General features: G+C 45.7%; 1 protein-coding gene across 1 annotated transcript in view; it reads right to left on the reverse strand.

Moving 5' to 3' along the window:
* Nucleotides 1-12,331: 12,331 nt before the first annotated feature.
* LOC118415176 overlaps nt 12,332-14,903 on the reverse strand; it is a 7,750-nt gene continuing 5,178 nt past the window's right edge. Inside the window, exon 8 of the mRNA XM_035819556.1 lies at nt 12,332-14,826. Coding sequence (XP_035675449.1) covers nt 13,589-14,826 — 1,238 coding nt within the window. The 3' untranslated portion in view covers nt 12,332-13,588. The remainder of the gene's footprint in view (nt 14,827-14,903) is intronic.

Consider the following 14,903-nt stretch of genomic DNA (forward strand, 5'->3'; position numbering starts at 1 on the left):
ATCTTAATGACCCTCCCTACCAGTGCGCCAGCCCTCCCCCTAGTAAGTATAATGTACAATCCCTAAGACCATACCTGGGCTGTAGTCGTAGTTAGCAGACAAGTATTTCTTGGATCCCTGATGGTGTTTAGGTGTCTGTCATATTATACCAAAGACAGGAAAATCCAAAATTCCAACATGGCTGACTGATTGCCACATCAGCAAGCAAACAGGTGCAAACATGCAGACTGGGACTTTGACCCTTGACTCATCACCAGATGTGTAGGTTCACAGTCCACATGGGAGCCACTTCAACTCAGGGGTGAATATTTGTATAACTATTGATCTTCAAAACTGTTTTGAATATCGCTGACATGGAGCCAGGGATCAGTTAACATTTATTGATAAACTTCTGCCTTATGTGAAAATAATACGCACACACGAACGCACACACTCAATTTCACTGTCACTCACTTTTAGTTTTACTTAACTATCACCCACTCTCACTCAGTCAGCATCAAATAAGCCCACCATAGAGCTACTTAAGTATAGCCTTCATGGCTGCCTTTGGTCTCTGATTTGACTGACAGCGCTCAGAGTCAATTGACTGTGCTCTGACTTGTTACAGACTGGGTTTTTGATAAGTAACAGAAGGCCAGTTCTTAACAAGCAGGAGACATAACTAATAGTATATATATTATAATATTGTACTGAGGCTATGATCCCTCAAAAAATCCTTGAATTCTGAAAATTCAGCATAGAGGCTGAACGTGGGACCGCGTAGCGCAGCGGGACCATGTTCGCCCCGTGACCGAGAGGTTGCGGGTTCGAATCCGCCTGCCGTGTTACCGATCTTGTGCCCTTGGGAAAGGCACTTTACACGGCTTTCCTCACTATACTCAGGTGAAAATGAGTACCTACAGTAGCTTCGGCTCACGGTGATTTACATCATTCACCCGGACGGGAGACCTGGCGCATATGAAAGGGTATGTCACCCCGTAAGGGGCGGTATAACCCCGTCGTGTGTAAACATGTGCGAACATGTGCGATCACGTCGACCGATGATGTATGTTCGTCTGTATCTCTGTGGATCTGCCGCTACCAGCCCAAAGCTGCCTAGGTAGATCCGTGTAATGAGTTGTATCATTGGCAAATAAATAAATAAATAAATAAATAAAGAGGCTAATCACAGTATAGGGGGCTTTTACCTGATAAAACTTCCAAATATGCTAGCTAGAAAATTAACGTTTTGACATTTCATCATCATCATCATCATCTCTCGACGTGATCACACATGTTCGCACATGTTTACACACGACAGGGTTATACCACCCCTTATGGGGTGACATACCCTTTCGCTGGCTAATTACAAGACGGGGATGCGCCAGGTCTCCCGTCCGGGTGAATGATGTAAATCACTGTGTGGCTGATACGGTATGGAGGTTCGGCAGGACTCCAACCGGGTGATTTGAAGTGAATCACCAACTCAAGACAGAAGGGTTTGCTCCATCTCACACCGCACCATCACACGTGTGGGGGTTCTTTAATGTGCATAGGGTGTGTTGACTATCCCCATACATGGGACCTCTATTTAACGTCCTATCCGAGGGACGGCCCTAGCCGAAGCTAGGTACTCATTTTCACCTGAGGAGAATGAGGAAAGCTGTGTAAAGTGCCTTTCTCAAGGGCACAAGATTGGTAACACGGCAGCTGGATTCAAACCTGCAACCTCTCGGTCATGAGACGAACACACTGCCACTGTGTTATGCGGTCCTATGTTGCTAAGCGGTCCCATGTTTGGGACTGCATCTGTTACTGTAATCTGATTTACACCTAGAGCTGCATTACCAGACAGCCACCGAAATACCACCTTGGGTGTGAATAAAGCAATGGATGTGTAAGAAGAGTTTCTTTTTTTCACTAACATGTAATCTACATCTAGTTGAAAGCACATGTTAGTGCATCTAAGATTGCCCACTTACCATTGAATACAGCCAGCACATAAAGCACTCAGAGTCACGCTTTTTAAGTTGGATCCCATGATTCCCATCCATCCATTCCAGAAGACACACTTGACTCCTGTCATTGTCAACTTGATTCCTGTCATTGTCCATCTTGATGACATTGCAGTCTTCCATGAAGATTTTGATGTTCCAGCGGAATGATTGGTGAGAGGTGACAGGTGATGCCACACTCCCCATGGAGCGGTACTGGGTAGGTGAGAGGAGAGGTGACAGGTGATGCCACACTCCCCATGGAGCGGTACTGGGTAGGTGAGAGGAGAGGTGACAGGTGATGCCACACTCCCCGTGGAGCGGTACTGGGCAGGTGAGAGGAGAGGTGACAGGTGATGCCACACTCCCCGTGGAACGGTAGGTGAGAGGAGAGGTGACAGGTGATGCCACACTCCCCATGGAGCGGTACTGGGTAGGTGAGAGGAGAGGTGACAGGTGATGCCACACTCCCCGTGGAACGGTAGGTGAGAGGAGAGGTGACAGGTGATGCCACACTCCCCATGGAGCGGTACTGGGTAGGTGAGAGGAGAGGTGACAGGTGATGCCACACTCCCCGTGGAACGGTAGGTGAGAGGAGAGGTGACAGGTGATGCCACACTCCCCGTGGAACGGTAGGTGAGAGGAGAGGTGACAGGTGATGCCACACTCCCCATGGAGCGGTACTGGGTAGGTGAGAGGAGAGGTGACAGGTGATGCCACACTCCCCGTGGAACGGTAGGTGAGAGGAGAGGTGACAGGTGATGCCACACTCCCCATGGAGCGGTACTGGGTAGGTGAGAGGAGAGGTGACAGGTGATGCCACACTCCCCGTGGAACGGTAGGTGAGAGGAGAGGTGACAGGTGATGCCACACTCCCCATGGAGCGGTACTGGGTAGGTGAGAGGAGAGGTGACAGGTGATGCCACACTCCCCGTGGAACGGTAGGTGAGAGGAGAGGTGACAGGTGATGCCACACTCCCCATGGAGCGGTACTGGGTAGGTGAGAGGAGAGGTGACAGGTGATGCCACACTCCCCGTGGAACAGTAGGTGAGAGGAGAGGTGACAGGTGATGCCACACTCCCCATGGAGCGGTACTGGGTAGGTGAGAGGAGAGGTGACAGGTGATGCCACACTCCCCATGGAGCGGTACTGGGTAGGTGAGAGGAGAGGTGACAGGTGATGCCACACTCCCCGTGGAGCGGTACTGGGTAGGTGAGAGGAGAGGTGACAGGTGATGCCACACTCCCCGTGGAGCGGTACTGGGCAGGTGAGAGGAGAGGTGACAGGTGATGCCACACTCCCCGTGGAGCCTGTGTTCCTCTGCACTACTGAAGTCCTGGTCATTGAAGTCCTGGTCGTCTGTAGTGGGCTCTGTGTCCTCCATCTTGGGTCGTGTGAGCTTCACAAACACACACTGGAGGTAGACAGATCCAGTTGTGCTGCAGAAGAGTGAAGGACCATCAAGGTAGATTTTGTACTGTCATCTATACTGGGATCAACTTAGGAAGGAATATCAAACCCTATAGGTTCAAGTCAAATTTTGTTTGGCCATCTATATTGGGCTCAGAGTGTGACACTTACTCACTCACTTACACATCAAAATAACACAGCATGGAAGACACTTTGCTCTGCGTCCTCCATGTTGGGTTGTGTTATGTCTAATAACTTCCCACACATTAACAGTGGTGCAAAACAGGGAAAGGAAAAAATGAATCTTAAGTAGAGAGATTTAGACACTCAGGTCACCATGGCCAGAAGCTTGATAGGTGTAATATACATAATATATTGAACAAACTCCACGTGTGCCAAGTGCGCGGCACAGTCAAAAATTTGAAAACTGGATTCAGACGTTGGAATTGCTATTTTTGGTTTGAGGACACCAAATTTTGTCAACTTCTGGTGCAATCCACATTGAAATGTGTATTTTCTCCAGTAGGTATGACATACATTGCACAATGTAGATATTAAAATACAAAACGGTGTATTATAAAAATTTATATTCCGCATCGCCCTCAGTCCCAGCCCACCTGCAGGTCGGAGCGCCCTCCGGCCTCCTACCCGTGGTCAGGCTGGTAACTCGGAAGATACAGAATACACCGTGTTGTAATCTTACACAAACCGACTGACGGAGGCCACCTGTATCATCGAGACAACTGTTTACAAGTCAGGACCTTCACCTTTGAGTTTGACCTGTGCATGAGCACTTGGACCCATGAATGAGCTTATAAAATAAAAGCCCTTTCACAGAGATCAGAATGCACGTGCGGCAGGGCTCGAAACCCAAAATTGGAGCTGTGTACCCAGTTTTTTCTGCGGGTGCACATAATCTCTATCCCATCAAAATCTGCAAGCAAAAAATTCCAAATCCGCATCTCTAAGAGATTTGACTGCAAACAAATTACATAAAAGTACAGCCACAATTTTGACTAATCTTGGTGACATTTATCAGTTAAGAACTGGTATTTTTGGGGTGAAAAAGTCAGAAGGAGAAAACTTTATCTTTGCCCCCCCACCCACGTATAAACAAACTGACATGCCTAAAAGTAAAAACTAATTATAAGATACATAAGTTCCATACACTGTCATGCCAGTTTCATAACTATGGGTAGCCTTAACATACGTTTCATTATCCCATCGGAAATTAACGACAACTTCAAACAGAACGGAATAATAAACTTCTGAATCAACATACCTGAAGTTTGTAAACTTTCCGTCTGGAATAACCTCTGACCTTTCAGACTGTACCACTCAGGATGAGGGGGTAGATCAGACTACCAGTCACATGTTTTTGTAGAGAGCTCTGAGAAGCACTGCCGTCTAGCGATTAGTACAGGTATTGGCATTGAGCTATAGGTCTTTTTCTTCCCATAGACTTCTACAGTCAAACCTGTATTAGGGGCCACCTCTACAGAGGGGCCACCTGTCCATAGTGGCCACTTTTTGTCGGTCCCTTGGGTATTTTATCTACAAGTTACCACCTCTATACAGAGGCCACCTGTCTATACAGTCAAACCTGTATTAGGGGCCACCTCTACAGAGGGGCCACCTGTCCATAGTGGCCACTTTTTGTCGGTCCCTTGGGTATTTTATCTACAAGTTACCACCTCTATACAGAGGCCACCTGTCTATAGTGGCCAAATTTGTCCGGTCCCTTGAGTGGCCGCTATAGACAGGTTTGACTGTAGTGGCCAAATTTGTCCGGTCCCTTGAGTGGCCGCTATAGACAGGTTTGACTGTATATTATAATACGTGTTTTACATGGTCGCTATATGAAATGTCAGCAGATTTTCCATTCTTTGTTGAGCATATCTAATCTAATCTAAATCTCAGTCAGGTTTTATCTTGATAAAACCCTTGGGAAATCCGACCTAGATCGCGGCTGCCAAATTTTGCCTACTACTTTCTATACAAACTTTCACCAATCTAACTCTTGAGATCAGTTTGGCTGGCTGAAAGGGAATTTCTCACCGCTAAAATCACGCGTCCATATCATGCAGCCGTTTATTTATTTTTTGGCTCGGATCTATTTTTAAATAATAGGAGTAATACACGAATGAGACCTTAACTTTAATGTATTGATAAAAAAATCTATCAAACGGAAAAACGATATCTTCTTCATATCCCTTAAAGTAACTCACTCACTCACTCACTCACTCAGGTCCGCATGCTCCGGGATGGAGCGTAGCGCCTGCACACACGGATCTCCACATAGGTCTGTTGAGGGGCAGCACCCAGGCGGTGGTAAGGTCGAGGCCGGCAGCTCTCGGGTCGTCCCTTAAAGAAAGGACGCAAATAATGATTCAAGCCAATCCTCTATGAAGTAGACATATCTGGGTGTTTGGCGAAACACGATCACGCGTCGTCATGGAAACAACCTGTCACAGAACGGTAGGATGAGACGCGTCGCCATGGCAACCGCCCGTCAAAGTGCACGTTTAGACGAACAGGGGGCGTGGCTTGTTGACTCATGGGCGTGGTGTTTTTTAGTGTAAACGTCCTACCGGTCGTATTTGCCGTGGGTATATAAGAACCATGCAAACTCTTCCCGGATACTGCCAGGTGAATCCACGCACAGCTGAAGGAACTACCGACCGAGTTTGCTGACAAACAGGACTACTCACTCAGATAAGACGAGGAAAAATGGCCTCTGCGTTGCGTTGTACCCACCCACTCCTTGTGATAGCAGCCCTGATGGTGCTGATCCAGCTGGCGTTCTCTATGACTATCGGTGAGTTACAGTCCTCCTACGATAATTTGCGACATCACGTTAAAGGTACTCTCAGCATAGTCGTACAAAATTACATTTTCTTGTGACGGAGAGGGAAGCTTGCCATCCAGAACCTTGTCTACACTCGGTCCTGTAACATGTTTTGCCGTTTGTGACAATCGCAGGTGAGAATAGTCGCGGTCACGCGATCGACAAAGGAGGATGACGATCGCCTGCATGGTGGTGGTGGTGGTGGGGGGTTGTTGGGGGGTTGTTGGGGGTCCAGAAAACGATTAACGCTGAATTCAGAAGCTTCCCCTACGTATTACGCTAACTCAAGGAAAGCAATTACGCCAAATTTGGACACCTTGCTACAAATTACGTAGATAGGTATTTGAAAGCCAACAGCTCTTTCTAGGTGTGGGAATTTGAATACCTTAGAAGGCAGAGACTTGGAAGCCAGGTAGATAACTTAATCGTATTAAGTGTTTTTTTTTCTTATTTTATTGGGACTGCAAACAATGCATGTATATATAATTCAGTGTTTATAATAGTATGCAACGTCTTTTACACCAGGAACAGGTGAGATTATAATGATGAAACTGTGTAAAAAAAACACAAGAAAGTCGAGACGGAAAGAATACTGGCAAACGACCTCTAGGTCGTAATGGGACCGAGGCGATTCTCTCAGGGCATTGGGGCGTATCTTTTGTTCTGTATTACGCAAATTTTTTTGGCTCGGGACCAAGAGGTCTGAAATTCGAATCCTGCCGTGTCACCGACCTTCCGCCCTTGGGAAAGGCACTTAACACGGCTTTCCTTACTTTATCCTCGCAGAGGGTTTTGTTCAGTATTTGATTGAGACTGAGATTACTCAGGTGAAAATGAGTACCTAGCTTCGTCTAGGCCTATAGGCTATAGGGCCGTCCCTCGGATAGGACGTAAATGTAGGTGCCGTGTTTGGGGAGAAGCCACACCCCATGCACGTTAAAGAACCCACCACACGTGCGATATGCGGTGGGCGATGGTGCAAATCATTCCTTCTAGAGTTGGTGATTCTCTACAAATCCCAATGACTCCAAGGAAGAATTGATAAGTGACATATCAGTCACTAATGGAGATCTGTATCAAACCAAATCAAACCAAGGTAATAATTGATTTGTATGTTAGACGATGTTTTCAGTTATTGCATTGTTCCAGTATGAGAATCAATCTTACTTTTTTGATTGACGTTTTGTAAGCAATCATTATAATCATAATAACGCTGTTGAACATATCTATTCCAGCTCCTAACGGTACAACAACACCAGTATGATAATCAATCTTACTCAGCGAAGGGCGAAGCTGATGTGTTACGCCGAAGGGCGGTTATATCGGCTATATAGATATAGATACAGATGCTTAATATCAAGCAATTAGTATAGTACGATAACGCTGTTAAACATATCTATTCCAGCTCCTAACGGTACAACAACGTCACCTCCTGTGTCGACTGCTCCTCCAAGTTCAGGTGGGTGTGTTGAACGTTTCTATCCTGACCCAGACACAAAAAATTGGCTTTTATTTCATTATTTCATAACTATTGAAACTGTCTACACAAATTAGCCGATGTTGTTTCCTGATATGGTTATCAAATGTATGATGATTGAATACTCTTATTAAGTAAACCTACAACCATAGTGTCATGTATCAGAGGTACATGTATATAGGGTCACCGGGTTAATTACTAACATGGGATCAACTTAACTTGAAAGTTCATCTGTGTTGGTAGAAATCATTCATGAAATAGTTGAACTGTAATTTCTGACACAAAAATTGGACTCGCCCAAATTTTCGACTGCACAGCATCAGTCTTTGTCAAGGAATGAACAATCCACTGCTGTCGTGACGTCACGTTATGCAGATAGAACACGTGACTTCCTGCAACCTATGATCTACTGCTCACTGAGTCACGTGTTCTATGTTTTTGAAACTCTATTTTCCGTTCCTTTGTAGGACCTTCAGGCGCGCAAATCGGAGGGATTATAGGAGGTCTGAGTGGCGTCATTGTCGTTATTATTGTTGTTGTTGTAACTTCGTCAAATTGGCATCGCAAGAAAAAAGGTGAGATCTTCTAAATTGACATTTTTATTCGCAAGTGTGTAATAAGGCCACAGTCATCACATATGCATGAGTCATTTATTGTATGTTAATTTTCTGTTTGTATGTCACAATATGTACATGTAGCATTTCAATTTATGTAGTGCAGGGCCCCACTGCAAAGTAGTGTAAATCGCCAAGTGGGCCAAAATGGGTAAAAATGACAGAAATAAATAAGTTTCAAATATATTGTTTAATTGCAGCCAGTAACAGTGAATATATGATGTTCGTAGATATTTACAGTGAATGTTTTTTGGCTGATTTTTGTCAAATAGAATCAATGCAAATAACCTCTACTATGCAAAATTGATTGATAAGTTTACTCTTTGATTGCAGCCGAGCGTGAGCGTGCAGCAGGGAAGTGCTGAACACCATTGTTCGCCAGTGTCTGCAAGAAGAAGGCAGAGAATACGCGAATCACTGTAAACTGTATATACTAAGTAAATCACCTTTTAGATTGGCGTAATGTATAGGTAAAATGCAGTGTCCCCTGGTATTATCGAAATTACTGTTTATAGATAGTGGTTGTGATTGTCATTCAAATACCCATGATGTGTTTTTTCCTGTGATAGAAGGTTCTAGATATGTCACCTCATGGAGCAGGTCAAAACTCTAAGACAATGTATGTAAGCTTAAGATACTTAAAGGGCTTGTGATATATGTTCTATGTCTACTGATGATTTGTACATACCTAATTCTCCTAGACCGTAGTCTATATGTTTGTAATTTGTTACACATGACAATGACAATGTGAGACATATGGCTATTCTTAGTGAAAACATGTTCGGGTTGACTTTTTTTGCCAGCAGTACTAGTGGACAAGGAAAGGTCCAACTTGTCATATAATCAGTAATTCTAGGTTCTTTGATATTGAGAGAGGTGATAAGTTTTTCCAACAGTGAACATGGCAGCATTGTGATGCAATTTGGTGACAATATTTAGTTTGAAACGCTCAATTCTTACATGATGTTTTTGTCAAAAACACGAAATATTTTTCCGAAGAACTTAAAGGAAGAGAGATGAAATGTCTTTTGTCGCCCAAAGTTGTTGATATAATTTATTTACAAATCGTGTAGTAGAGCAAAGCAGATATAGTGAATGTAGTCTGTTTACATTACCAACATCTATTCACTAATCAATTGCTTCCATTTTCTTTTGTGTACAGTGCATTGTATTAAAGTTTGAAATATACTGCATATTGTATGATATTGAAGTTTTTCCACTGTAGTACAACACAAATTATTCTCACCTCGAATTTTCAGTCGCTCTTCCGTCGACCTTCTTCAGGAGTGACGATTCAGTTACTCTGATCACGTGACTTAGAGACACGTGATTCGAGTAACGAATCATAAATGCCTGGCAGACGATATCGGCCCCCGTCTCTGTTGAGTGTCGGCTGATGTGCTCTTATGTAGATGGCCTCCTTTACCCCCCTCGCAAAGTAATCCGATTCGGTGTCCAATATTTGTACTTTGTCCAAGCTGATGAAATGTCCCGGTGACTCAATATGAATGTGTTGTGATACCTCCGACGAGGCCGAACTCTTTCTCCTGTGCTCCAAGAACCTAGTCTTGAGCGAGCGCTCAGTTTCCCCAATGTATGATTCTTGGCAGGGACCACGGGTATTTCTTCCCTGACACGGGATGTGGTATATCACGCCACACTTGTCCTCCTTCTTTGTTTTGTCTTTTGGTGCCACCAGTGACTGTCGTAGGGTTCGCGTAGGTCTAAAACAGGTTTGTATGTTGTGGCTCGCGAAAATCCTACGGAGGTCTTCCGAGACGCCCTTCACATAGGGCAGGACGACAAACCCTCTGTTGTTCTGGCGCGTGGCAGGGTTCGGGTTGTGGTCACGGGGAACAGTGGACCTGGGTGTCGTGGCTTTGTTTATAGCCCAAGACGGGTATCCACACTGCTTAAGTGCTTGTGTTATGTGTAATGTTTCTTTTTGTCTGTTGAGCGGGTCAGTGATGATAGTATTGGTACGGTGTAAAAGTGTTCTGACTATATATCGTCTGCCAGGCATTTATGATTCGTTACTCGAATCACGTGTCTCTAAGTCACGTGATCAGAGTAACTGAATCGTCACTCCTGAAGAAGGTCGACGGAAGAGCGACTGAAAATTCGAGGTGAGAATAATTTGTGTTGTACTACAGTGGAAAAACTTCAATATGTATTCTATCAACACAGATGAGCTTTCATGCTCATATTGTATGATGTATGCATCTCATACAACCAATATGATTTGGTCCTGGTAAGTGAGAGGACGAAAATGGATTCGTAATGACCATGACCATGTACACTAGTAGACTGACACACTAGTACTACTAGACTTAGATTAACTGGTGACGCAATTTAGACTTTGATTATAACTAATGGGAGTTTATCTATCTATTTGAATAGACATCTATTTCTGACGACTTTTTATATTAATACAAAAAATTGGAATATCTTAACAAAGAGCGCAGTATCACCAAAAAAGGTAACCGGTGATACCACCGTCATTTACAAATATTATGTCAATTTCACTACATACCATAACTACCTAAACCTACCCCATTTTTGCAATGATGCACTTTCCCTATGCGTGTTTTACAATGCACCTATAAAAAAACAAAGCAATTCAGCACCAGGGACGGTACTGTGTGACTGCAATTCGGCACCAGGGACGGTATTGTTAGTGTGATTGTAATTCAGCACCAGTGATGGTACTGTTAGTGTGACTGCAATTCAGCACCAGGGACGGTACTGTTAGTGTAACTGCAATTCAGACCAGGGACGGTACTGTTAGTGTGGCCGCAATTCAGCACCAGGAACGGTACTGTTAGTGTGACTGCCATTCAGCACCAGGGAAGGTACTGTTAGTGTGATTGCAATTCAGCACCAGGGACGGTACTGTTAGTGTGACTGCAATTCAGCACCAGTGATGGTACTGTTGGTGTGACTGCAATTCTGCATCAGGGACGGTACTGTTAGTGTGACTGCAATTCAGGACTAGGGACAGCACTGTTAGTGTGACTGCAATTCAGCACCAGGGGAGGTACTGTTATTGTGACTGCAATTCAGCACCAGAGACTGTACGGTTAGTGTGACTGCAAATTCAGCACCAGGGACGGTAATTTGAGTGTAACTGCATTTCAGCAATAGGGACGGTACTGTTAGTATGACTGCAATTCAGCACGAGGGACGGCACTGTTAGTGTGACTGCAATTCAGCAAAAGGGATGGTAGTTAGTGTGGCTGCAATTCAGCATCAGGGACGGTACTGTTAGTGTGACTGCAATTCTGCACCAGGGACGGCACTGTTAGTGTGACTGCAATTCAGCATCAGGGACGGTACTGTAAGTGTGACTGCAATTCAGCACCAGGGACGGTAGTTAGTGTGGCTGCAATTCAGCATCAGGGACGGCACTGTTAGTGTGACTGCAATTCAGCACCAGGGACGGCACTGTTAGTGTGACTGCAATTCTGCACCAGGGACGGCACTGTTATTGTGACTGCAATTCAGTACCAGGGACGGTACTGTAAGTGTGACTGCAATTCAGCACCAGGGACGGTAGTTAGTGTGGCTGCAATTCAGCATCAGGGACGGCACTGTTAGTGTGCCTGCAATTCTGCACCAGGGACGGCACTGTTAGTGTGACTGCAATTCAGCACCAGGGACGGCACTGTTATTGTGACTACAATTCAGCATCAGGGATAGTACTGGTAGTGTGTATGCAATTCAGTATCAGGGACGGTACTGTTAGTGTGACTGCAATTCTGCATCAAGGACGGTACTGTTAGTGTCACTGCAATTCTGCACCAATGACGGTACTCTTATTATGGCCGCAATTCAGCACCAGGGACGGTACTGTTGGTGTGACTGCAATTCAGCACCAGAAACAGTACTGTTAGTGTGACTGTAATTCAGCACTAAGGGGAGTGCTGTTAGAGTGACTGCAATGTAGCACTAGCGACTGTACTGTTAGTGTAACTGCAATTCAGTACTAAGGACAACACTTTACAGCAGATATTTACAGTCATGTTTAACAAAAAAATATTTATACAATGCAAAAAGTATTTACACATGGATGCAATCAGCAGTCCTTCACTAGTTACAAGACAGCAGACAAATTTACACCATATCATTTACAAGTGCTTTGTAAACATTTGCTATGCTTATGAAGCTCACTTATAATTATCTCCTTTTGCATGTTAAGGAGGCACACAATCCAAAATTACTTTTGAAAATGTTTTGCATCTTATTTCTATATGGCAACGACTGTGTCCTGTCATCCTACAAAGCTGGAGTAGCAACTTTAGAGTCGCTGCATCTGTAGACTTATGCACTGGCAAGTTACCACCGTATGACACAGTAGCAACTTTAGAGTCGCCGCATTTACACACTTGCTACCATATGATACCATGGATGCTACTTTGGTCCATGTACCAGTTTGAATACCAGTACATGGTATGAATCCAAACCTTATAATCTCGATTTTTCACATTTGAGCGGAAAGGAGGGGATGAGAGAAGTTGAACAACTGTCCTGACAAAAACAATCCTTTACTGCACAAAATGGTAGAATTAACCAAAGTTTGCCATTGCCGTTAACGTTGCTTTGTCTGTCGCGTCCAATGTTGCCCCTTGACCTCTACAGGTCTGCTGCTCCAGCCGGGATACCGCAGGCCTGCAGGAAGGTGCGGTGGGATTCCTTCCAGTACCTGGACTCCACCAGCTCCTGCTTGAACTTGGCAGTATTCTTAAACTCTGCATCACTGTGCTTGAGGACATCCTTGATTTCTTTTGCATCTCCAGCCAGATCAAAGTCGTTCACGTTCGTCTTCATGATGACACCTCTGGCTCTTTACCTGATTGATCAGGTCCTTGATCATCTCTGCCAGGCCAGTCTTGTCGGAGATGAGGACGGGGATGCCCGCTGCGATGGCCTCAAGGCCGACCAGTCCGAACGGCTCGGAGCGGGACGGCATCAGGACCACGTTGTCCCCGATGTCCCCTTGTATTCCGTACGGCAGGACGGTTGGATTGAGGTCTCCGCTTTTCAGGTCGTCCTCCAAGATCGTCTTGCTGGACTTGACATCATCCTCGCTGATGCCGCGCACGCGCAATTGGACGTTCTTGATCCTCTTTACACTTCCCCCATGGACTGTGCTGCGAGGTCATGACCTTTCAGTTTCTCTCCCTGCCGTTTGACAGGACAACTTTCTGCTGTCCCCCAGGTCGCACGGTGGTGGCCAGGAACATCTCGGATGGCTTCAGTGCACCTCTACTGAGCTGTCGTGATGCCACAGACCTGCAGGAAGTTGCGGTGGGATTCCTCCCAGTACCTGGACTCCACCAGTTCCTGCTTCAACCGGGCAGCTTTCTCAAACTCCGACTTGCTGTACTTGAGGATGTCGACGATTTTGCTCGCCCATCTCTTTGCGTCTCCTGCGGTATCAGAGTCGTTCACGCTGGTTTTCACAATGACGTGCCTGTGTTCTGCGCTGAGCTTCTCCTGTTCGACCAGGTTGAGGATCATCTCTGCCAGGCCAGTCTTGTCGGAGATGAGGACGGGGATGCCCGCCGCAATTGCGTCCAGACCGACCAGTCCGAAGGGCTCGGAGCAGGACGGCATCAGGACCAGGTGCGATTTCATCATATGTTCCTTGATGTCCTCCTGGGTCTCGTAGAGCAGCAGACTGAGTTTCAGGTCACCACTGTTCAGGTTGTCTTCAAGGATCTTCTTGCTTGTCTCATAGTCGTTCTCGTTGTCACAGCAAACACACCACCGTGCGTTTGGGATCTCCTTCGCCACATCCCCCATAGCCGGTCCCGCGATGTCATAGCCTTTCAGCTTCTCCATCTCCCTCACCCTGCCAATGGACAGGACGACTTTCTCCTCTCCGCCAGGTGTCACATTGGTGGCCAGATACATCTCGGATAGCTTCGGGAGGAAGATGTGATGACTCTGAGGTTTCTTACTTGCTTTGTACTTGGTGTCAAAGTGGTTGTAGGTCCGCTTGCCAACGGAAAAAGCTGCCTTTGCGTTGACGACTTTATCAAGCATCATCCCCTCCTTCTTCGAAGCTTTGATAGCCTTCAGGTCTCCATTGAAGTACTCGGTGTCCTCCGGTAGGACTTGCGTGAACATGATGAGCTCTGCCTCCTTGTAGTAAGCGTTCTGGATGTTTTGTGCCGCCGTATCTGTGATGTCAGCATGACCAATGATGACGTCAACATGTTCTGGTAACTTTGACTTCGGGTAACGGGTTAGGTAGTCAAAGGCCAGCCAATCTGTTGTTGGCTCTCTTGTGTCCCCGTCTGGTCGATATGGTTTGATCAGGTGGACATTGTACCTCTCTGCTGCCTCCTGGTCTTGTTGCGGCACACGCAAGGCTGTACAGTACACAGTTGCTTTGGCCTTAGTCAGCATTTGGCCAACTTGGTAGTTAATGGTAGAAACTCCCCCCTTGGAGGCTCCATACTCGTCGTTAACCAACAAGACTACTGGTACTGCAAAGCCTTCAGGAAAACAAAAACCTAGTCAGATCAGAAGGACCAAGCACACATGATTTCATATATATACTCACGCATCTCTG

This window comes from Branchiostoma floridae, chromosome 5 (assembly GCF_000003815.2).
Source record: "Branchiostoma floridae strain S238N-H82 chromosome 5, Bfl_VNyyK, whole genome shotgun sequence".
NCBI lineage: Eukaryota > Metazoa > Chordata > Leptocardii > Amphioxiformes > Branchiostomatidae > Branchiostoma > Branchiostoma floridae.